The 26,411-nt window shown below is 40.0% G+C and overlaps 1 protein-coding gene across 2 annotated transcripts in view; it reads right to left on the bottom strand.

The window, feature by feature from the left end:
* The window catches only part of abl1 (c-abl oncogene 1, non-receptor tyrosine kinase), a 32,375-nt gene that overhangs the window by 4,988 nt on the left and 976 nt on the right, over positions 1–26,411 (bottom strand). The window contains exons 2-7 of one of the 2 annotated variants that reach the window (XM_005470342.4): positions 25,717–26,071; positions 4,991–5,155; positions 3,372–3,667; positions 1,100–1,372; positions 809–893; positions 382–559 (exon numbers count right to left, since the gene is read on the bottom strand). In XM_005470342.4, coding sequence (XP_005470399.1) covers positions 382–559; positions 809–893; positions 1,100–1,372; positions 3,372–3,667; positions 4,991–5,155; positions 25,717–25,843 — 1,124 coding nt within the window. In that variant the 5' untranslated portion in view covers positions 25,844–26,071. Of the gene's footprint in view, positions 1–381; positions 560–808; positions 894–1,099; positions 1,373–3,371; positions 3,668–4,990; positions 5,156–9,231; positions 9,958–25,716; positions 26,072–26,411 lie in introns of those variants that run through there. The other variant, XM_005470343.4, reaches the window with a different exon arrangement.

The following is a 26,411-nucleotide window of genomic DNA, read 5'->3' on the forward strand; positions in this document are numbered from 1 at the left end:
CGGTAAAAAAAAAAAAAAAAGAAAAGAAAAAAAACTTACAATTGCAAGCTGAGTCGTGTCAGGCTTAAAAATTAAAATCCAGTTTCACAAATATGCAAGTCATAAATCATATCATCGCTTCGAAAAGATACGGCTGGACGTGCCAGAACAAACGAGCTTTGCTACAACATCAACTTGTCTGTGATACAATGAGAGTGTGAGAGGAGCACTGCTCAGGAAGGAGAGGGGAGAAAAAAAAGAAAAACAAGAGAAAATGGGATATGAAGTGAAAGGTGTTTTTTGTCCCTTCCAGCTTAAAACTGAAGATGGGTACAAAAAAAACATTTGTCTTATAAACCCAGGACAGGTTAGCAATTTTGCTTTTTAGGCCTTCAAACCCACCTATGTATAAAGTTTTTTTTCTCCAGGTATTCCATGGCAGAGGAGATCTGTGTGGCCATGTGTAGCAGCACCACAGCATTGACCTCCTCTCTGTTGCACTCCCTCAGGTAGTCCAGCAGGTTACCGTGGGTCATGAACTCTGTGATGATGTAGAACGGGGGCTCCCGTGTGCACACGCCTGCCAAAAACACGAGTCCCACAACACAAATCATCATTTCACAGCTTTTTTGGGCGCAGTTTTTATTCCAGATGCAACCCCAAAGTGAACCATCTCTCCTCCCAGCTTGTTAGGCATCTACACTATGGAGCCACTAACAACAAAATACATCATTTCTAACAGAAGATTTTGCATACATGTGTTACATGTAAACACTGTTTATGTAAAACCCCCACATTAAAGCAATGATTGTTGTTTTTAGTCACATACCTAACAGCTGCACTAGGTTAGGGTGTTTGATCTCTTTCATAACCGCAGCCTCCTTCAGAAACTCCTCCACCTCCATCGTATCCTCCTACACAGTTTATGGAAAGAAAGAAAAAAAGAAAAAAGCAAGTGAGGACAGCAAAGGATGGCTGGGTGCAGTTGCATCTGTGCTACACCAGATGGTAGTATTATTCAGCCAAATTAAAACCTTGGAACATTAATATGTAACACCAGTAGGTGTCAAAATGTTTCCACATGAGTAGGTGGATGCTAATCTTCTCTGTGTCTTCGTACCTTTAGTGTCTTGACAGCGACAGTGAGGTTGTACTTCTTCCAAACGCCTTCGTACACTTCCCCATACTGGCCCCCTCCTAGTTTGTGCTTCATGGTAATGTCAGTGCGCTCCATCTCCCACTTATCGTAGTTGGGAGAAACTCCATAGATGGTGGGCTTGTTACGCTTCGGCGCTGGGTAGTGCAGTGTCGTGATGAGGCCGTCGGCCACGGTGGAATGGTGGTGCACCAGCTCAGCCAGTGTGTTGAAACGGCTGTCAGATGAGACGTAAAGCTGTAGAGGAGGGGGGAAAAAGAAAGAGATTCTATATTTGAGTGGATGCAAAAGATTAGAGATCAGATTTTTTTAGCCACTGCTGTGTTACAGTGAAAGGGGCACATGCCTGCTAAGCATGTACAGTAATTGGCAGGTGGAAGGATACTGGACAGAACAAAGTGGACAGATTTTCTAGCCTTTTCAGAACAAAAACTGATTTTTGTTCCACAATGTGACTTCTGCCTTTCTTTCATTCTTGTGAATAGGCTCTTTGCGCAAGATGAAGGCCTGTGGAGGGGGGGGGGGGGGGAAGAAAGAGAACAACCTTGACTGCGGTGAAAAGCCCGTAGAAACCTCAAGACGATTTAATGGTTTAAACCATGACCATTTACTAAATCTAGGAGGGGGAAGAAAAAAAGAGCTTACCAACATGAAAATCTTTTTTTTTTCTTTATTCAGAGCAGTGTTAATCACAGAGCCAATGTGCAACAAAACCTGCAGCTCCAGGGAGTGCTGAGGTAATTTCAAATTATTGGCGAACTCTATCATACCAGACGCTTGACTTGTAGCTCAGTGGGAGGATGGAAAACAATATGCGATGGGGAACCAAGTGTGTGTATGTGTGTGTGAGATAGAGCGCCTGTGTTTGTCCATTCGCTTCTTTGTATGTGTGTGCATACTTGGCTGCATCTGTGCTAATGCATGTCTTTGCATGGGCGTCAGTGTCTGGCCAGGCCTCGCGTCTGCTGGTCATTATGAGAAGCACAGTGGTGGTTAGAGGCATTCTTCTCATAGCTGGCGTTCCTAAAGCTAGTTCACCTCGCTCCATCACAAACAGCAGGGTGACACGGCCAAAAGTGGCTTCTCGACCGATATAGACTTTGGGGGGAGGAGGGGGGAATCCCACTCAAGAAATTCAGCCACCTACGTGGATCTGCCATGAACATTAAATACTGGTAGTCTGCATTTTTAAAGTTCTTAAAATAAACTTCCTCTTAAGTTGTTGGTCAGCCTCAACTCCAAAGGATTTAAGCAAAAGGTTACAATTAGAAGTACAGAAACATGTACAACTTGTAGGTCTTTAGTCTTGAATAAAATTAAATCAAGCACGAATTAAAAACAAATCTCTTTCATCTTTTTTCCCCCTCTAGAGACACTGCACATTTAAAACTCAGGAGTAAGACTAGTGTGACAGTGGATTGTGCAAGCAGGAGGTTGTTTAATCCTTTCTTTGTGCTGGTGCAATTATACCTGCAGCACTGTTGCCACTGCTAGCCAATATAAATAATAGGCCTTCTTGTCCCCACTGGTTTTCCATCATTCTTCGGCCGGAATGACGGTGGAAACGGTATTAAATTATACAATTGTATGCTGTGTGGTTTTAAATATGCCATTAAAAATATTTGATTTAATTTGACTTGTACAGTGCCCGTAAGGCAAGACAGGAAGGCAGCATTTAGTGTGTATTAGAGTGAGTGTATGTGAGTTGGTAATGCTGTGATACTCAAGGAGACAACAATATGAACAATATGTGCACGTAAGTTAAACGATTACTTCCTATAGATATTTTTTGGCAAGAACGCAGCACTCTATAAAAATACACTTACTAAATTAAATGACTTCACACTCATCAAACAGGGATTGGCCTACTGTGGCTTGCTGGTGTGTGTGTGTGTGTCTGTGTCTGTGTGTGTGTGTGTGTGTGTGTGTTTGTGTAGCGTTAATTAATTAAATTACTTAAAAACACTGAGCTAGAGTTTTGAATGTGTTGCAAGCACACACATTTAAAAGCTATCATGAACACACTGTTAGCACTACCTGATTACCAAGACGTGCTGGCCAGTCAGACACAGATGAACCATCCCAGTACCAACTATTGTGGAAGCATGTGAGAAAACAACCACTTAGAGACGTGGAGTAAGTTGGAAAAGTGCTTGTAAAGAACCCATTTAAAAAAAACAAAACAAAACATAAATACTTTCTTATTGTGTGACTCTTTCTCTCCGCTGATACCCACCTTGCCATCAGACGCAGTGTTAATCCTGTAATGGTACACTCTCCCCTCATACCGCAGAGAAATGGACCTCTGACCGGGGCTGCTTTCGCTTTCACGGACCAGAAAGCTCCCGTTGATGCCCGAGCTGAGCAGGTACTCTGCCGCGTTCCGTGACACGGGTCCGTGGTACCAGCTGTGCTTCTCCAGGCTGTTGACTGGGGTGATGTAGTTGGACGGCACCCAACCTTGGCCATTCTTGGTCTGTGCTTCACACCACTCGCCGTTATGATTGTAACACAGCACACGCAGCTTCTCCCCTGGTCAACATAGAAAGTCAACATTATTGTATCATGTCTGGAATATTGTAATTAATTATTCAGGAGTTGCAAAAACTCCTCGGAACATCTCAAAGTTGTTTGGAACACCCCTACAAGACTTCTGGTTGAGTCTTCTAAGTACTCAGATCACACTGTTGCCAATTCACTTACACTGACTCTCTATTAACCTCAGAGTCCATTTTAAGATTCTGATTTTGACTTTTAGAGCTTTATTTGACTTTTACATTCATACATTCCCAGCAGGTCCCTGAGGTCATGTGATCAGGGGTCTGTTGGCTGTGCAGTATATAAGGCTGAAAACTAAAGGAGCTGCGACCCTGAGATCTGTGGACTTGCTAATCTCTTTCAAAAACCAGCTAAAAACTCATCTTTTAAGACTTGGGTTTGGTTAACTTTTGTTCTCATGATCTGGCATTTAGCTGTGAAGCACTTTGTGATGTTTATCTTGAAAGGTGCTATCCAAATAAATTGCAACTTATCCTGAAGACACCATAATATGAAAACATTCTGAGAATAAACTATTCATATACACAACATAAAAGACATTAAAAACATACACAATTAAATAATGATGGTGGCCTATTTTTGCTTTTATATTAAATAATTGTGTAATCCTTTTGTTTGGCAATAAACAGCCAAAGTAAACTGAGACCTAATCTTTGCAACATTATAACAAGCTGGAAGGCAGCATTGTACAGGACATTTTCTTGTTTATTCCTGTGCTTAAGATCCATTCTTCCTTCCTCTGTTTGTCTGTGTCTGCAGCATTGTTTTACAATCGCTTCAGTGGAAAACGACCCACGTGTGAGGCCATCGTCAGGAAGTGAGAGTCAGATGGGAGCGAAGGCAGAACGGGAAGGAGACAGGACACTAATAAGTGGATTCCCAGCAATGGTAAGAATCGTATAAAGACTTCAGCAATCTCCAGTAGAGATCATTTTGTAAGTTACATCCCACTCACATTTAATAGATGTGTGTTGGTTTAGATTACAAACTCAACCAAGCCTTCTTCAGAAACTGACCTGACTCATTCTAAATTAGAGTTACTCTTACAACAATTGGGCAATGGTCAGCATTATTTCCTTCCTTGTAGTGCCCTTGTGACCTGGAGTTTAATAAGGTGCTTAGCTTGCCTGGTTCATTTCCACTTGCATACTTTTGTATGTAATCCTTTTCTTTCTGCCTTCACAAGTACTGCTTTGTAATTATTACTATTTGCTAAATGGAAAAACTGACCCCCCAAAAATTAAATATATATAAAATTTTTTATAAAACCTTCATTAATTACCCCCACCCTCTTACCTTTAGTAATGCTTAAAGTGTTGTCACCACTGGCCACAAAATCATAGAGGGCAACAAACAGGTTGGGGTCATTCTCACTGGGTCCAGCCAAAAGGTTTTCTTTGGAGTTCCAGCGGGCTGCTTCTGTCAGACCCTGACCCTCAATTTCTGGCTTCTGGAGAGCTTCTGGAAGAACAACAACAACAAGCCTGTCAGAATACAAGTATGAAACTTAAATATGAGCAAAAATATTAATTATGAAGTCCAGAAGAGACACCACAACACTGACCCTGTGAAGCATTTTCACACACAAATTGGATGATTCAGAACTGTAACCTCTCCATCTGTCATTTTATACTTTTTTCTATCACATTCAGCCCATGTTTTGCTTCATCAGTTGTGATCCCACCATGAAATCAAGAGTAAAGAGGCCAATCATGTGATCTAAATTGTCCCTCATGCCTCTACAACTTTTCATTTCCTGGATTATCCCTGCTTAGATTTAATTTTCCTAAATACCTAGACAATCACCCTCCCCCCCAAGTTAGGCCATGAGAATATGTTTCACCACTGATCTTGTCTGTAAATATAAAATAGATAAGTTCAAAGTAGTTTAATTTAAAATTTTGTTATATACGTCTTAAATTATAACAAAGCATAAGAAGTAAACCTGATTGATAACATTCAGAATGTAACAGAAATAAAATAATACACAGAAAAAAAAAAAGAAGGATTTTGCTTACAGTGAAGAGCAAGAAGAAGAAAAAGAGGAGAAACTATTTAAATGCAGTTTGGCCTATAAAATGAGCTCAACTGTGCGGTTTCCTCAGCTGTTGTCACACGTGTTTTGGACCCATCTTGCATTTCAATCTTTCAAGCATTCCCAAAAAACAAATGGCTAGCTACTAGCATGTGACAAATTAAGTTTTACCGGCAAAGCGCAGCAGTGTAGATCTTATCATTTAACAGCTTTAGGCCATTTTACATCCATTTTATCTGTGAGCTCAGCAGGAAACTTCTTGACTCAGAAACGCTGTCAGCTGATCTGGGTCACCTGGGCATCACAGGCTATAAAACTGACCCATGTGCTCACTTTTCTCTCTCCCTTACAACAGCTGACAGTCATCTTGCATCACTTTCCTTTGGTTATCACCACATTCCTTGCTGTGCTCTTAATGCTCACTGCTCCTTTTGTTTTATGTAAAAGTCTTGCATGGATTACAACACATACCACCATACCATACCAAAGGCCAAATGTTTGACTGAAAGGGTGAATGATTAAGAAAACATCTGATTTGGTAACAGCAGACAAAATATTCTGACTTGTAATTGTGTTTATTTAGTAATTTAGCAATTATGCTCAACAGTTGTGCCTCTGACCCAACTGAAAAACTGCAGACAAATCAAGACTCAGCTAAACACATGTGATTAATTGACCCGATGAAAAAGAAACCAGACAATTTTCCATTAGTGCATCTATGAAAATCCTGTAACAGAAATAAGTAACCTATTCCAAGACTAACAATGGACTAAGGACAACTTACAGCTTCAGATGAGGAAGTTGGGCTCGTTCATAGAACAAGATAGCTCTACCTCAAGCCAATAATGTAACCTAAAAGGCAAAAGTCAATAAAATATAGCCAATTATGCATTTACATATGCATTTTTCATTACAATGCCTATTTGCAATTAAAGAAAAGCATGTTCTTATCTACTCTACATTCACCAACCAAAACAAGCATGTACCCCAAGGGGTGTGCCATTAATGGTTCGTCCAGTCACGCTGTCACTGGTACAAACCTCCAATCACAGGTTTTTGCTTGTTTTGTACAAAGAAAACAATTTCTACTCCATTTTTTTGTAACTGCCTCATGATGGGTGTAAAAAGATATTACACTAGTTTCAGTATACTGAATACATTTTTAAAGTGGATATCTCCAAAACTGGCAACTCACACCAACATTTTGAAGATTGATACCACAATTTGATTTAATGCATTATTATTGTATGAGTGAATAACCATATTGCAAAGATAACAGTTTGTGGAAAAAGCAGTGGCTGTTATTCAATAACAGCAGCAACAAATGTGTTCATTTCAACATGAGCTTAAAGGACCATTGTGTAATGGACAAGCTTTCTAGTCACAGCGGGAGATGATATGACTTCCAAATTCCTCACAACCTAAAGTATTTCAAAGATTTAACATACAGGAGTAAACTAATATAACCCTATACAAAGTAAACAGGCCCACAACTTGTCACATGACATTGTTGACAAGTTCCAGGCATCAGTGTATTTGGAGGCTAATGAAATCCTTTCACACCAACTCTTCTGGCAAGCTAGGCTCACCAGCCTACTCACAGTGAGACTATCATAACTAAATGTGCTGCTTTTTTTTTTTGTAGCTAAAGGACCAGATGGCTCAGCTGCTGATGACACACAGGATAGATCTGGCTCATACCTACATTTCTATATTTCTCCTGTCCTTTTGTCCAAGGTGTAAACCTTCAAAAGCACAGCCAGCCATTCATTCATAAGCTTAATTTTAGCAACAAAAACAGATAAGACCAGAGATCGAGCAAGATAGGAAACCGGCTCAAATGGGCCGGGGGACTGCATACACTTTGGGCTGGTCGTACAGTGTGTGGGCAGCGATTTTAACAGCCCATGCCACACATGCCCACTTAACAGGCCAGAAATACTGCAGCTATTTGTGAGAGGATGACAGCATGCTGACACATGGGTCAACAGAGAGAGAGAAAGAGGGGGGAAATGAAAAGTCATATGAAAACAGAAAAAAGGAGGTAAATGAAAGAAAGAAGCAAAGAATGGGAGCAGCCCTCATATCAGACCGCAGCTCTCCCCAGTCATGGAGTGGGAGAAGTTACAGCATGTCTTGGCTGCATTAGTGAGATGGCAGTCAAAATGATTAAATATGTGAGGAACTCCTAAAGAATTTACAGCCATGACTGCACTTCTATCAGCATTAGAAATGCACTGGAAGTCAAACACTGATGCAAGAAAGAAAATTTCTGCAAAAAACTAGGAGCTGTGTCATTCTGGTGATTCTACTTATCTCTAATGAACCAGTTTACAAATGCAACTAACCAGCTGGTACAGCTGTTAGTTCCCATCAATTAGTTCCCATCAACTGGTAAAACAGAAAAAAAGGCTGATTTATTGCAGATGGAACACACACAGTACAAAATTACATATTTATGAGTGCTCAAAAAGGGAAACCCTCTACCCTAATATATTCCTTTTGCTTAAGATGCTATGACTGAAGTAGGAAGTGGTGATGTACTTCGACTGACTGTAGATATGTTTGCAAGATGTTCGTGGGAGATAGCAGGGAACCAGGTGAAAAAGTAGGCAACTATGCATGAAGGAAACACCATTTAAACCCCAAGTTCTCTGAAAATATCCACAATCTTCCTGCTATTATGCCCATGGATTATAATTATTCCAACAATGTCAAATAATTTGCTTTGTTCATGGATCAAAGACAAACACAGCCTCCCTGAGGCATAATCAGGAGATTTGTTGTGCCGTCTACAATAAGATCTAAGAGTTAGAGGCTCTTTATCACTGTCACTTACTTCAATGGGGCCGTACAAGTACTATTAACTCTATTAAATCATTTGGTTGTGCAATCTACAGAACACACAAGACTTCAGTCAGTCTCCCAGTACTAATCTTTTACTATGTACAGACCCAATATGTCCTGGATTTCGTTGAATTCCCCTTGTGTTGCATAGATAATCCGGAAATCAACTGTGCGTGACGCTAGGAAAAAAGTTCACAACCCCCCCTCCCTCTTTCATTATCTACTAACTTCATTATGGGAGCACTAAACAAGATTGAAGTAGTGTAATACAGCAGAGAAGAAAAAGGGAGCGCAGACTGAGATTAGATCCCCTCTCCACATAAACAAGAGTTAAGTGGGACATGGGCAGGAGTCAGATTTCCTTGTATTCTCTTCTCCGTCTCATTTTCCACTTTTTTCCTCTCCAGCTAGCCAGTGTGTCTGGGCTCCCCAACCCTCCCCTGAGCTTGATCTCCGCTTTCCCCTCCCCATTCTTCACTTTCCAGAACTCAGAAATGATTGTTGAGATTTTACACGGTGATACTTCAACCTTTTCTTCCTTTCCCGTGTGCTCATAAGCCTTTACTTTTTCTCCATTTCTCACATCTCTCCTGTGACTGTTCCTATTTTGGCAAACTGTAAAAATCAATAGAAAAAGAAAAATAGATTTCTTTACCTGGCAAATAACAGCTGGAGGACGACGTGAGGCCTTTCTTAGATTTACACCCCACCAATTTTAGGCATATCTCCAACATTTTCATTTGCTTTCTTTCCCTTCACGCTGAAAATATTGTTGCTTGTTCAAACCAGACGTCCCTTGAACGTATCTCGTCTACATGTGTCCAACAAAAGAATAATAAAAAAACCCCAAAGAAGCTGACAAAAGTAAGAAAGAGCACCAAGTAAAGAAGAAATTGATACTGGTTTGCTTTTCCCGGAGTCCTTCCAACTGAAATGTATCCTTTTATTCTTCTCACTCCTTTTCGAAACAGAAAGAGTCCGCTGTCCGGCAAAGTCTACCAACTTTTCCTTATGAGCGTCTCCATGTTTTTTTCCCCCTCTTTGGCTTTAGGTTGCCTCCACAGTTGAACAATCACCAAAAAAACCCAACAAAATAGCGCAGATTTGGTCCAAACATTTACTCAACTTGTAGATTTATCAGTTGAGTACACACTAGGGCCGTCTGTGCGGTGCCATTCCTCTCTCCTGTCCCCCTGTGTGAGTGAGTATCCGAGGCACAGGGACTACTCGTGCTGCAGCTGCCAACAAAGAGCCTCTTTCAGGCTCAGTTTGCTGCACTCAATGACATCAGCTGAGCCCTCCCACCTCAAAAGTAGGAGGGAGAGACCACTACCACACACACTCTCCGAGAAGAATACAAACAACACCCCACCAGTATCCCAAAACCCATGCCAACATGTGAGTCAAACGCTCTAATTTCAAACTATGAAAAGAGTTCAGATGGTGTATACTTCTAAATAAATTCCTCCTTTCTTTCTGCTGAAGTCATAGGATAATTACAAGACACTCCTCCTCCTAAAATGCTTAAATCCCCTCCCCCCCTTCATCTTTCTGCCACTATCCCCTCTCTCTCAGTTCTCCCTCTCTCTCTCTGCAGTCTGAAATGTTTACAGGTTGAGGAATCTGTTCTGGAAACAGGTTGTTAAAGGCATAGCTAAAGTGCTCAATCAACAGGGAGAAAAGTATAACTTCTGCCAGTGTGTGCTCTGGACTTCACACTCATTTACCACAGGTCATTTGAAACGGGAATTAAGTGAGCAACATATTGAAATTAATCAAAATGAGGGCCTGTCACCGTCTCTTGTATTTGTTTTACTTTTAGAGAAACATACGTGGCTCTGTGGTTTTGAGGCAGGGTCTCTGCCTTGACCATAACTAGAAGAAGAAATAACCCTTGGCAGAAGTTGCTGGACAACTTCACAACTCTCTCTTTCCCTCAGCTATCTCTGTATTAATCACTAAAGCGGAGGTTGCAACACACTACCGTACTAAATCTACTGAATTAAATCACATGAAAAAAGTCAAAATTATAATTAAAAGCAACAAAGTCTGGAATGTTACTAAAGCTGCCAATGGCATTTGTCAAAAAACCTCAAAAACTATAAACTATTTGACGCAAGCTTCTTAACTAAATCTAGGAATCCATTCCTAAAAACATATGCAAGAAGCCCCCTCCTGTGCCCCAACTGACCATTATATTGTATGTGTGCATGTGTGTGCATGTGTGTGCGTGTGTGTGTGTGTGTGTGTGTGTGTGCGCGTGTGTGTGTGCGTGTGTGTGTTATTTAAAGACACAAATATTAAGACGCAAAGGTATAATGCAAAATAACTGGAAGATGAGACCAGATTTCAACCAGCCTATCTATGATTCCTCTTTTCATACATACAGCGCTTGACTCATCAAGTAGTGCAACAGGACAAAGAAAAACAATTACTACAAAACCTGCATAGCTACAATTACCATATATACTAGAAGACAGAGAGAAAAGGAAAAAAAAGTTCTCCCCATTCATCATAACAGGAATACACAAGTGAGAAAGTACGGAGTCTTCAATCATCTTATTTTGTCCCACCATGCTATATGACAGACCGTTGGTCATCAATACACTGAATCCTGAAACTGCTTTGAAAACCACAGCATTTAACATGCTTCTGACTACCCCTGGCAAATATTTTCCACATAAATGACTTACATTTCACTGTGTGTATGTGGTTGAATACAGAGATCAGAAGTCCAGTCATGTAGGTGTTGTTGGGAAGCTGACTGGGTGGACACCATAATGCATAGAAGGAGTGCCAAGCTAGTTTGCTTGGTTGACCTTTTCATTGGAATTTCATTTCAAAAGCAAGGACTAAACATACACCCTACACAGGAAAGCATACTGACGACGGTGACTTATCTTTGAAACACAATGGGAATGTAGTGACATTGTTGACTGATGTAAACTTTGTCAACTACTGGTTAAAATAATATTTTCACACGGGATTCTACAGAGTCATGTAAAAACTGTAGAAACTGCTTCATCAGCAATAACATGAAATAATTTTTTGTATGACTCTTGCACATTTTTAGAGGAATGGAGGAATTTTGGCCTGCTCTTCTTTAGGTTGCTTCAGTTCATTGAGGTTACAGGCAATTTCTCATGCAAAGCTCTCTTAAGATACCATCAGAACATTTCAATCAGATTGAGGTCTGGACTTTGACTAGGTCAAAGTAACACCTCCTGTTTCATGACCCAATTTCAGCCAAGCTGTTGGACGAATGGCCTCAAATGGCCTCACATCCGACTCTAGAATTCTTTGGTTTATAGAGTGATAGCATGTTTGTGGTGAGTGTGTGCTTGGCTTTCACCAAACGTTGTACTGTGGTACATGGTCCAAAGGACATTCTTCCAGAAATCTTTTGTTCAGATGCAATTCCACCAACCTAAACCACTGTTTTAGAGAGAAGAGGCTTTCTCCTGGCAACACTTCCAAACAAGCCATACTTGTTCCATTTTTATCTAATTGAGATGTCATTAAAATTTTACATGATACCTCAGGCTTGTATAGTCTGAGATGTTTTGCAGTTTCTCTGAGCATTGCATGGTCTGCCCTTGGGGTGAACTTGCAGGGATTCCTGAGAAGACTGTGGCAAACATGTGAATGTTAATCAAGTGGACTAGCAGCACCTGGCTGCTACTTACCCTCTTAATTCCTATGGATGCCAGTAAGGGTGTACTTAGTTTTTAACAAAATACATTGAGTCCTGTGAAAACATTCTTCTTCGCATGACTGTATATACATCTTAGTAAAATATTACTGATTACTGAGCATTAGACTGATTGTCCAACCTATAATTGGCTAGTTTTATGAGCAAGTGTATATGTCACTTCGTGTGTGGCTCAGTTAATGTGTAGACTGATGCAGTCAAGGACAAAGAGAGGAGAAAGCATGAAGGTTATTAAAAATAAATCACTAAATCTCTTGATCTTGTTAACATCTCCAAAGCCCTTCTTTCCAATGCATGTGAGTCTACACTGCACCTAGTCCTTTACTATTAGCTCTTTCATATCACAGTCAAGTAGCAAGCTCTGTCATGTACCTCCATTTGTGTTGTTTTAGCTCAGTGTGAGTCTACATTACAAAAAGCAGAGGAAGTAAGAATAACATTGGTCAGGTTGATGACAACTTATGTTCCTATGTGTGTAATAAAGGTTTTCCAAAAAATATTACTCCGTTTAAATCATAGGCAGTATAACAGTTGGACATAGCCACTGTGACATCACCTATACATCAATGAAGCCCCGTTACAAAGGCTCGAGGTGAACGTTTCCACTTTCCAAATCGGAGGGTCCACAAACTTAATGGCCAATCAATCTGCCTATCAATCTGCTCATTTGTGATAATTTACAAAATGAGACCCATGTTTTATTCAACTTGAGATTAAACTAACCATTAACCCTGTAAAGTCAGTGGGGAAAGTGTTTACTTAGGTAACAGAGAAAGGGACTCTATAGCCATTTTCCCATAGACCTCTATACAATGACCAACCAGAGGAGTTGGTTGGTCATTGTTTCTATTTTTTGTCTCTCTTTTTTATATATATGTATAAGCGTAGCTTAAGGTATTTCGGTGTTGGTATCCACTTTTTGTACTCTATAGTCATAGGGTGCTTTCATTCCTGCACTGTTTAGTCGGTTTAAATAAAACTCTGGTTGTTTTTTTTCCCCTTTGGTGCAGTTTGCTTGTGCAGATGTGAACAGAGTAAAAACCAAATCAACTACAAAGAGACCCTTTGAAGTAGGTGGTCTCGCTACAGTTCCAAATGATCTCCATTTAACCTCGATCCAACCCAACTTCCATGTCTACGCTCCAAGTTTGAGCTGAACACCGTCCTGTAGCCAGGTATATTTTGATTTCAGGGGTGTGGCAGACTAACGCAGACATCCCGAATATACAAACTGCACCAACTAGCCGTAAAGTGAAGTTATAATTAGAGAAATTCTTCATGTTATCTACTAGTCCAAAAGGGACGCACTGTGGTTTGCTTGGAGTTTTCTTTGTGTGAAACAAATCAAACAATGGGGAAAAGGTACAAGTTCAACTCATCAACTGATTCTGACCAGAGAAAATTAACTGTAGGTGTAAAAATACCCTAAATTCTTTGTCTTGACAGTTTTGATTAGTGTTATTTAGTTTTACCAGTTAGCACCTGGCCACTGTACATTTTGCCCCAGGCATTGCAGATTTGTTTGATGTGTTTCATAACTTTTTCTCTTCCTTGCCCAGGCAGAAAAGCACCCTGTCTTTGTTCCAACTCACCTCCAGATTTACAAATTAAAAACAGGATTTTCCTCCTGCTTAAAAATTTTTTAAAAAAATATGGATTCCATATCCGACGAGTGACGTCACATTGGGTACGTCCGTTTTATTTTGTCTACGAGATGAAGCTTAAGGGACAAATTTTATTCAATGCTGGGGAAAGGCTGAAAATGAATGCATAGAATGGTGCAGCGGAAACTGCAGTGATGGGGTTTTTCTTCCTTTCATTTTTTATTTGACGGGTATTCTGGAGGCTGCAAGTGTCAGCCAAACTCAGATTGGCTTTTTAAAATCTAAAACTAAGAGGAATCCCGCCAAGAGGTTGAGGTGACTCTATACAAATAACAGCACTGACATGGGTGGGCCTAAAACAACATATCCATGATACTCTCAGTACTTTAGCACACTATTGTATGCTTGTCTGTTAGTCTCATTAGTAATTATGGGAATTGTTCAATATGGCACAGTCTGACTGGCTTTGAGCAACAAACTCAATACCCTGAACATTCAGTCACATGCCACTAGGCCCTACATCATTGCTTCAGTGCTGGTATGGCAAACATTTGTGTTCCTCTCATGCACCACCCCAAACACCAATTAAGAAGAAATGCAGGCTCCCTCTGACTCCGAGAAGGGCCCATTAACTTACCGCAGTCACAAAGTGTTGGGGAGATGAGGATGAGGGGAAGAGGAGAGGGGCTATAAAAAAATGGAGGAAAAAGGAAAAAAGGTTGCAGATGGAGAAACATGAAGCACATTGTTTGGAAGTGAGATCATAGGAGAATCATTCGCTCGCGTTTTATAATCTGAACCTAGTGTGTTAACAGTTAGCTGACGTACATCCACCCACGAGGAGGCTTTTAGCCCTTTATCTCTCTCTCTCTGTTTCCTATGTACCCCCCCTCTTGCCTTCCTGATTTCTTTGTCCAAAACTTGAAGTATGGGATGAGCGCTCATAATAAGACTCAAACTATTTGTGCACAGACGTTCAGGTAACACTGACGTGACCCAGACTCAGATTTCTCTTCCCAAAACACGAACAAAATTAAAAAGACCCGCTAGGAACATTTTCATATGATGACATTTGTTAAGGCAACGAAGGCAGAGGTATACAGTGAACTTGCATGATAAATCAAAACTGGAACAAAGAAGAAAATTAGAAGGTGATGAAAAACTACAGCTTTCATCAGTCTGATTTCTGTCCTGCACATACAAGAGCACAGAGACCAGCATATCCACACTGTGTAAAAATGCTATAAATTCCATGGATCTGCATTATGGAAAAATAATGAATATACATTTAAACTGCATAAACTTTTAGAATACAACAAGATGGGGTGTAGCGAGTGGCACAAAGCTATGTGGCCTCTTCTTAACAATTTCGCATTAATTTTTATTGTACACAATTTAGCACCCAAGGTAATCCACATCTGTCAGTTGTCCTTAATCTGTCATATGAACAGACACTCAAGAATCAGGTTTCATGTATACATGTGTGTACACATGTGGCTGTTTATCCAGGACCCTCTAGAGAATGCAGCCAGAGTGTCGGAGGCATGCAGACCAGCACTTGAGGTTAGGGGGTTTAGATTTCCACGTAATTCTCCACAGGGAGACACTTAAAAAGAAAACAGTTGCTGGTCTAGTTCAAGGTTAATGTTGTAGAAGTGTAGCTGCAGGTGGTAATAAGTTACTAATATTGATGGAAGGGAAGCTAACCATACAAGTACATTCACGTGTATAGTTTAATCCTCGCCATTTGATTGGACAAGAGTATACTAACAGCTCAGCTTTGCAGCAATCTTTAGTACAGACGGTCTGGCAGCTAAACCCCGCCGACCTATTGGAAAAGGAATGAGGGAACCATTTTATCATGATGACAGAAGCAAAAATAGGGCAACTCGTATCAGGTGACTAAGCAGAACCTCATTTTTCCACATGATGGAGTGTTGTGGCCCATCCAGAGAATGTGCCAGAAAGATGCAAACCTTGCATAAAAGTCATAATTATGCAAACCTGCCGAGTACTGGAACATATGGGTGATAGCCTAGAGTTAAAATTTCATATACCGAGCAAACAACACAGGCGGGGTCGAATATACACAACAATCCGTCATGTTTAAAATGACGACATAATCATCTGTGTTGCAAATGCCTGAAAGTTAGCAGAATAGAAGAAAGGCCAAGCAAATGGGCTATCCTCAGAAATAGGTGCTAATCCAGTATTGTTTCAGATTTTAGGGAAACTCTGAAATTTTACCCAGAGTGCTGGCATTAAACAGCTTATTTCAAACATATATCGCAAACATATATCACATATTATTTTATGAGTACGCAGATAAAGAATAGGACAGAAACTTTCCAGAGGGAAACAGAAAGCTGCACAGAAAAGGTTGCATGTGAGTAGATGGATTGCAGTGCTACAGAAATTAAGAAAGAGTGTTAGCACAAAAGCTTCTATTACTACTTTTGGATGTAAATCAGTGGGTAACACAATCACCACACAGTGACAAGACAGCACAGACACACAAAATAAAAGTAAAGAAAGAAACAGTCTTTGTGCACAGTTTTCCTGCTATCAACATTACATGTCTTAGAGACATTATCTAAATGCCTGGGGAAAGACCCATTTGTCTGAATGCCCACTGGAGTAAAAACAGCAACAGATACACAAGCAAGCCACTCAGGCTATGAGACTCTCAGGCTGCAGCAGTGGAAGTGCTTATGCTCTTCTTAGAGTCTAAGTGGATCCAGATGCAGCGAGCATTGCAGGCCCCCTCCTAAAGCTCTGTGAAGAGAAGCTTACTACAACATAAAGGGACAGGACGGCATGACATACTTCATAATAAACTGGACAAGGAGGGGAAAAAGTAAACAAATCAAAGAATGATTGCTTACTCCCGCTTAACTGACACTGGAACTTTTTTTTTTAAGACAAACAAAGGGGCACTGACCACATATAAATGCCCTAACGTCAGCTTGTGCTACCCTCATGTCTGCCTTTGATCGTATCATCTGCAAGAGGAAAATTTCTGAACTGTAAAGCTGAACTGTTTACCAAAAGAAAGAGCTGGCACGCTAGGTAGCAGGTTGTCTGCAGAGAAAACAACAGCTGGGGCTGCCTGCTTGGGTATGGAGTGGAGAACAGGGTGAGTGTGTGACAGTGTGTGTGCTTGTGTTATGGAACCAGGTGGTGACAAGCTCCCACGCTGCATTCCTAACTCAACTTGGAAGTTCTCTGTAAGCACACAAGTCTGTATGTGCGATGGGGAGATAAGTTGGAAGATCCCACATGTTGCACTGAGACAGCGAAAACTGCAGTGATGCCAACATAAAAGAAGCCGATTCAAGTTTGAGCAATCTATCAGTAAAGACAGTCTAACTTGGCTACAAAAGCTTTAAACAAACACAGATGGTTCAGTAAATACTTATTTTCTAGTCAGAAACGGCGCAATCACAAGCCGAGATTTCATAACACAGTCTTTCTGATGCTGAAGTGATTTCAAATAACAAAAACCAGGGTGAGAGTCAGTGACTCAACAGGAGTGTTTGTCCTAAATCCACATGCATACACTTTCAATTGTTCTGTTTAAAACATTGTGTGCCCTACGCATATGGAAAAGGCTTTGGTTTAAGCTTTGGTTTGGCCCTAGTGTCACTTTTTTCCTTTCTTTGCTTCCAGTTGGGATTTCTTTACGTCAGGTTAACTTAATTACATGTAGGCATGCGTGCAGCTCAATTTGTAGTTCATTAAAAGGGAACCTATTACTTTCTTTCATATACATACTGCTGCACTGTTAAATCGGCTCATATGAGCCAATGCTTCAAATAATGAGGTCAGCATATCTGCAAGAAATACCTGTGAGCCAAAAACTTGGGCTTTGGACTGTTCTGCACAGTCCATTTTACAGTTTTTGTTTTTTCCCCCACTGTTGGCTATGCATGATTTCAAAGAGAGCAGATATTCATAATATAATCATCTCAGGAGAGCCAGGTAGAAGGAAAGTGGGTTAAAAGACAGTGGTAGAGCTAAAAACAGATTTGTTCAAAGGGCAGCTGAACTAAGGGGCTCCACCACATCCCAATTCATGCAAAGTTACTCAAGTAGTTTCCAACAATAAAATCATGCAGTCAGAAAAGAACATAATAATACGTCCCCTTCAAGAATGTGATATACGGCATGATCTGAATGGAAAACAACTTGCAAAACAGAAAGGGGGATTGCACCAGTTATTTGAGAGAGGAATGCATAAGAGGTTGCATTCTTCTCTCCACTGCTGTAGCTTTCCCTGTGTGCATCTCTCTCTCTTTTTGTTTTTTTCATTTTGTTTTTTTGTTTTGTTTTGTTTTTTTAACTGTGAATAATAGGCAATATTACTCAACGGAGCCTGGAGCAACAGATCACATATAAACATATGTTATTCCCCAGGAAACAGAGTGGAGGATGAAGAGGCCTTGGCCAGAACCCATTGATGATATCATCATACTGGTCAGATAACAGTTACACAATAGGCCTTTCTGAAGGAAAACATTTGGATATGTCACAGTAAAGAAAGAGTACGGGTAAAAACAACAGCATTAATGACAGCTGAATTATTTATTTAGGTGCTTTGTTCCGCTGTTGTGTATACTGATTAATTGCAGCTTAGCATGACAACATCATTAAGAGTTAAACCTGTGCTCTTTTCTACAGGCATGTTAAAATAGGAAAAAGCCCATTTACAGCAGGTTTTAATAACTGCTCAATACCGTCTACTGTAGGCTTACATTGTCCCTCGACAATGTAAGCCTGCTCGTTAGAGAAGGTCTAAAACCAAAATAGTGTCTCTTCAGTGCAACAGATGAAAACTTGTAAGGCATATACTACCTTGATTTATACAGGCAGCTGTTTTGGCTACTGTGGCTACAAAGCAGACTCTTTTCCAGGTGGTCAAGACCTAATGAGAGAGGAAATGCTTACTAATCAGCAATGTGTCATCCAGACAGGGGCAAATTTATTTTACTCACATTTCCCAACAGTATGACAACATGACAGCATCACCAAAGACTAACCAACCACTGTCGAGATTAGGAACTAAACATTAGATAAGAGAAAAGTCCATTTAGTTGGGAGTTGCACAAGTCTTTGTGTGGGTTTGTGTGCCCGTTAGTGTAGAGACGGGGTCTGCCACGGTAAGGGAAAAGCCACCAGGGGCCTAACAGCTGGCCTGAATGAGTATTACTATGAGGCGCCTGCTCTGTGGGTATGTATGTGGGTGCGCACACACGCACACACACACACACACACACACACACACACACACACACACACACACACACACACACACACAGACCCCCCTCCTCCCACCTTCAGGACCCACAGGGATCATGGGAGGAGATTTGGTGTCTAGACTGTATAGATTCCTCGAGTTCCAGCCAAAAAAGAGTCAGTTACTGACTACAAGAGAAATGGACTCCCTTACTGCATACATGCTAAATGCAGCTGCTGCGGGAAAATACACAGATATCAAATGATGTCACTGTCTACTTTCTAGAACAACTTTATAAAGGCAATGTTAACTAGCTTAAATCACTCCAAAGCTCAAAGAATCCTCATTTGCACAGTTACGATTTTTACTCTAATTAATACAATCTTTGAAGTAGATCTGGCCAAAACTAAATGTTTTATAAATACCCAAGTTTGCCATTTATGGGGTCAAAGAGATGATGGTCAGCGTGCAGGAAGAAGTTAGTAAAACAAAGAGAGCGGCATCAGAGAAAAAAATAAATAAAGAGAGCACTGTTTGCTGCTGGGATTTCCAAGAGTGTCACAGGAAAGTAAAACACTCCAGGAATACTACGAACATGAGGGCTCATCTAATACGCCACCATCCTCACATAACATTAACCAAGGACTACAAAGCTAACCTTACATCAGCTCACTTTTAAGTTGACAAAGCCAAAAGAACAAAAATCAATCAATCACCTACTTTAAGTGCAAAGACCTGTGTCCATGCAACATTGTGGAAAACAACAGCTTTTGTTTACATGCTCAAAACAGCCAGATATTCCCACGTGCAGCTTTAACAGACCCAGCTGCACCGAGACAGTAGCGACTGAAGTTGACGAAAGGTAGGCTACAGCAGAAAGGCTTGCGTTAACTTGTGACGCGTGATCGTCACGGGCTGTATATTCCTGTGTCTGTAACTGTAGCTGACTATCTCACTGAGGACTGCCGGCTGCTGGCTCACATTCAAAATACCTGTAAAAGCACAGCAGCCCACATGTTTGCATTCAGTTAAGTTGGACTGTAATACAAACAGTTCAGTTTGTCAGGTGCATGTAACATTTATGACAGTGTTGAGCCATTTTCCAGCAATAAAAATGACTGAAATGAGGGGAACATAATAAGGGCAATATAGACAGATTAGAATTTAAAGTTTAAAGGTCATAAATTGTAATATATCAGGATATATCTTACTGCACTACCAAGCATATCACAAAATGTTTAAAAACTCAAAGATATCATATCGGCATTTAACTATCATGATAACAATTATATCACGGGGTCTCTGGTGATTCCCACCACTAAGATCTACCAGTCCCTCATAAACATGCAAGTCATTTGGTTTATTAATTTAACCACTGATATGTGTGACAGCTTTTCTGTGTTAACCAGAATATTTTGTTGCTCCAATATCCAACAACCCAAAATAAAAATTAGCAAATAGAGACAGGAATCATCTCCCTCTGTGCCGTGAACATACTTTCAAGTTTTGCCAGGCTTTCTTCAGGGCATCAAATAATGAAAAAGTGTGGGGTGAAGAAAAGTCCTGTTGTGCTCATGCTGAGAAACACCCAAGCAAGTATCTACATGCAAGAGCCTCATCCAGTTTCTGCAACCCACCTCATATGGCTGATGACCACAGGTTAGCACTGGTCGCTTTTTGTTGCCTACAAACTAAGATTAACTGCAATTAAAAACAATCAGTGTTTTCTGTTTCCAAAGAAGCATTGTACAACTACAAACCTGCAATATTTAAATGTATCATTTTACACTAAAACCTTTACATTTGCTTTAAAACTGCACTTATATAATTGTGATTAAGTACAGCCTCTTGTTTGGCTTTTTGTGTTTTTTCGTACAGTAGTGGTTACAAATGTCCCCTCCTCCTTACATTATGGTTGTTTGTTTTTATTTTCACAATAAATGCACTAAAGTATTGATATTAGGAACTGTGTGCACTTTTGGCCACAATATTCATGTAATAAGATTGTGACGGCACCACTTCTACTTGTCTGTGTGTATTCCCACCCAAAAACTGAGGTCATCCACTTAGTTTTGTTAAAATCAGCCTCTGGTCCATAGAGACATTATGAGCCCTATTTTAAAAAAAACAAAAAAAACCCATATATACACAAGCTCAAGTACCATACGCAGAGAAAAGAGTTATTAAGCACACTTTTGATATGAAATGGTATCTGGGTCACCACTTCACTGTACTAACACACAACCCCTTAAATAAATGTGACCACCAGGGGGCGAATTTCCCTTTTTATACCACCAACATGTGGGTACTTCAAATATTAAAGCACAGTCAGATAATATTGTTGCAAGCCTTAAAAAAGTTAGAAACTCTTTTCTTTTCTCCAAAACGTTCACAGCTGTCCTGCTTCCAGCGTCAGCCCATTTCAGGGAATGAAAACAAAGGAAAAGAATCCTTTTAAGTCTTTCTATGCAGCCATTTCATTTCTTACAGCTTGCAAGTGGTGCACTTTAAAGCAGTTGCTGAAACATCTAAAGAGAAGATCTCTAACTAAAGTTACATTTATGCTGACACCAACCACGGACACATCAACTGAAAATCTGGTGAAGTCTTCCAGATTCATTTTAGTTTCACTTAGTTTCCAGGGTGAGTCTGCTCAATTCTAGTTTGCTGTGATTTAGTTTTTGTTTAGTTTTGGTTTTAGTTTTACTTCTTTTTATGTGAGGCATTTGTCAGGGGAAAATTTAAGTCCACAATGGGTTTTACAATACAAATACCTGACTCGCAGTCACATACACATCCCAGTTTCCATAAACAGATATTTTTTCTCAGGCTAGTCGTGCTGAAGCATAAAACAAAAACTAAATAAATAAATCATCCATCATTTTTATAAGCACTTATTCAGAATTTTAGGCCCACTGAGCCTTGCTATCACAGGGCACGAGGCAGTGGGCCCTCTGAATCTCTGAGCTTCTGTAGTGACAAAGCATAAAAAAAGGTGCTTAAAAAAACATTTGTGTCTTTAACTCTGTGACATCGGATGCAGCACCCACCACAAGGTTACAAATGTCAAGAGGTGCACCACTGGGCAAAATGAAACCGTGGCTTGACCCAGCAAATGCAATGTCAGTTTTGGAGTGTGGCACCCTTCGCAAGGCCAAGAATGGCGGGTATAATGGCGCCATAACACTACATTAAAAGACACAAATCAAAGCTCTGGACCCTCATCATTTTTAGTAAGGAAATCATCAGTGATGTTAACCAAGAACAAATGACACATGAAGAGTGTTGTAAAGTTGTCTCTGTGCTACAAAGTAAAAACTTATTCAATCACATGCCAACTTTCTGTGTGCAGTTTGTATGTTCTCCTTGTGTTTGCGCGGGTTCTCTCCGGATACTCCGGCTTCCTCCCACAGTCCAAAGACATGCAGTTACTGGGGTTAAGTTAATTGGTCATTCTAAATTGTCCATAGGTGTGAATATGATTGCAAATGGTTGTTTGTCTCTATGTGTTAGTCCTGCAACAGACTGGCGACCTGTCCAGGATGTACCCTGTGGTAGCAGGGATTGGCTCCAGTGCCCCACGCAACCCGGAAAAGAATCACCGGGAGAAAATGGATAGATGGTATAGAAACACAACACAAACTGCATCAGCCATCGTCAACTTAAGCATTAAAAAAAGCGAGCCTGTATTTACAATGCATCACCTCATGCATCAAGCTCACAAAGATGCACTGAAATCACCAACACAATCTCACTTCATTTGTCCAATAGCACAGTCAGTGTACTGAACAATAGATGTTATCCTCTTGCACACTTATTTTTCCAAAGTGACAAAATCTGAAAAACATTGCAGGGGAAATAGAGAGGGAGCTCACAGTGTTGAGTACTCTGCTACTAGTCACATCCATTATGCATGTACAATGAATGGAGGGAAAGACTACATTGTAACTGTAAGAGATGTACTTAGTATTTAAAATACCATGAATGTAACAAAATGAAAAAGCGAAAGCATTGCCCTGTAAGTTTTGGTGCATTTTTAAGTTAAATATATCTTTTATTTTCTTCTTAGAGATGCTCTGAATTTAGGTAAATAAGGAGGATAATAATACTGAATAATTTTGGTCATCCCTACTTTGAATTATGGGATAAAGTGGGAGAAAACCAAGACAAAAAAAATTACCTTAGTTGCTTTAAAAATGTTTAATATCCAGTTAGTTTGGGGGCTGGGAGTTAAGTGTCATTGCTTTTTCAGTTAATTCCCCCATATTCTGGTTTTTAGATTAGTTTCAGTTAACTAGGATAACCTTGGACCAAGTACATCTGTCTTGGCATATAACAGGCTTGTTAACATAGTCCAGCATGTACTTTAATCATTGAACTACACAGTTGTATGTTTAACTTAAGCACGCACACACTGCGATTTGAACCACACAATGTGAAAGCAGCTAAAAATGGAATAGTTTTGTGCAGGCTAACCATGCCTAAACACAGCACATACCTACACACACAGCATGCAGAAGTGCCAAGAGCAAAAACAGGTCTTTGCTTGCCCCTCACTGCCTCTGTCTCTTTCCCAAGCAGCTGCATGCAGAGGTCTGAACCTGCCTGCTGAGAAGCAGCATGGTTCTAAAGATCCTAGTTTTAACTAGTTTGCTTCACCGGGAAGAAAAAAAACAAAACAAAACATAAAATCATGTGTTGATCTTGCCCTCCTCTTGCACTGTGACTCACATCCCCTTTTACGGTCTAACCTGCATATCACAAGAGGAAAAGGATAGAAAGGAAAAGCAAATGCATCCCATATCAGTGACCCTTTACAAAATTTGATCCATTTACCAGCACACAATTTCATTCTGTTTGCATGACCTTCGATGTCCTGTTCCCCACTGTGTTAAGCAAGCTTTAGAGTCAGTGGAAAGCAATCCTGCCAAGGCAATCACAACGCTAAAGACACATTTGGTAAACCTATCAGTTGGCTATATGCATGATTCACATCCACTAATTAAAAATCATATTAAAAATTAAATTAAAAAAAGATGCATCTCTGATAATAATGAGTATCTTTTTTTCTGCACCCCTTCCATTACTTTGAAAAATTGTCTTCTACACTGATAATATCCGTTTACCTCTCTTTCCACTGATGCCTCACATAGGGGTGCACCCAGGAATCAGCCAGTATCAATAATGCAAAAGTTCACCACTAAAATGACATTTACAGATGCCAGTGATTAATAACTTTGCACTGGTGTATAAATGTTAAAAGAACGTGTGCAGAGCTGAAAGGTTTCAAAAACATTTATACTTCTGCAGATTTTGTAAAAACAGTAAACATAACACACAAAAACCCTCATCAGAATCGACACTGTCAGCCATATTCTAAACACTGATATTACCCAAGAATTTCACAATCAGTGCATGTCTGGTCTTTAAACAGAAATGCTTAATGCAGTAATAATTCACTTCCTGTTTGATCCGAACTCCTCACTGAGGAAAATTTAAGACCAATTTTACAGTTTACAGGGACAAATTAAAAATCCTACTATCATAAATTTCTTTTTTGATCTCAAACAGAGTGCAAGCCTTCCTGCACCTTTTTATTTTTTAGGCTTAACTATTCTGGGCAACACATTTAGACAAAGACAGTTTTACTAGTCAAACTGGAAAATAACGAGCTACCAATGACAGAAACATGAGGCAAAGTACTATTTGACTATTCTGATAGTCCATCAATCATTGAAGTCTATTTTTAAACCAAACTACCAACATTCCTGGACTCACCACTCATGTTAAGATTTGACATGTTGACAATGAGCAGCCATTCAAAGTTTATCTCGTGTGTCTGACAGTGTAAAGTCAGAAAAACACTCAGCATACTGCACACATTTGCTAAAAATATTTTAAAGACTGTGTTGAAGGTTTGAAGGCCCAAGAAGCTCAAAAAACTTTTATGCAAGCAAGCAAGCAAGCAATTTATTTATATAGCACTTTCAGATCAGCCCCCAGCTGAACACAAAGTGCTGTACACTTGACATGCCAAAATGATACATTAAACATTATGACATTACATTAAAACATTGCTTCCATCTGTGGAGGTCAATATTATTATAATAAACACACATTTAATAAACTAAATTACATCTTGTAAAAGGTCAAGTGTAAACTCATCTCCTGGTAAAAACAGTTACTTTGGTAATGTTTACTGATAGATTTCCATCAAATACAAGCTACATGTCACCATTTTTCTTAAAAATGAGGTTTAAAAATATACTGCTTGTGCACAAAGTGTGCAAAATTTCAAAAGAACATAAATATAGCAGCTGGACAGCAATTTTTTTCATCTTCATTGATTAATTAGTCAGATCATAATCGATCTTTGGCTAATATGTACAGTGGTTGCTCCAATGTGCGCATTTTCACTGTGGGATTTATTTTGCTGAAAAAAAAAAAACTTTGTTATTTTTGACTCTGCCTGTGACAAAAAAAAAAAAAAAGCTTCAATCAAGAATTTCCCCTACTGAGCAAATTTATTATACTTTAGGAAATCCATTTGCTGTCAATGTAATAAGTGACAAAAATATTTGATCTTACCGTGCACAGCAAAAACATTACAGGGCTGGTTCCCATGGCGTGACGATTCCTTCTTCGAGCCCTTGATGAAGGCCGGCAAACTGGGTCTCCTCTGGTCCCCTACAAGCTTCCCCGGCTGCTGCCCCATAAGGGCAGGGTGCCAGGCCGCAGCCGGGACTCTCCAAGCTGGACTCAGTTGCCCACCAGGAAAAGAGGAGATTGGGAAAAGAAAAGAATCCGTTCCCCTGGCTCGGGCACTCCCCTCCCAGAATTTAGGTGATGGAGGTCACCAGCACAAATCAGTGATGCTCCAGTATGTCTCTGTTTATCATGCATTAATGGAGCGTGAGTGCTTTACGGGACATTTCACAGCGATCTAGAGACAAATAAAACAAGATTCAGTGATGATTTCATTTAACACAAAGATATGTGACCGTAAAGTCAAAATAAAACAAGAACTAATTTGACTGGTAGTTTATGTGCCAAATAACAAACCACAAGCTAATCTTAACTGCCCATTTAGTTTTATTGTGTTCCACTTTAACTGTGATGTCAGGTGCTTCCTTTTCTATACAAATTAGTTTTCCCTGCTGCATATAGCCTAAACTTCAGCTAAATTTTCTATTTTTAATGCACGTCTATTTAATTCAGTTTTATCTATATAGCGCCAAACACAATATCAGTTGCCTCAAGGCTCTTTAAATAAAAAAGATAGC

This window comes from Oreochromis niloticus, linkage group LG7 (genome assembly GCF_001858045.2).
Source record: "Oreochromis niloticus isolate F11D_XX linkage group LG7, O_niloticus_UMD_NMBU, whole genome shotgun sequence".
NCBI lineage: Eukaryota > Metazoa > Chordata > Actinopteri > Cichliformes > Cichlidae > Oreochromis > Oreochromis niloticus.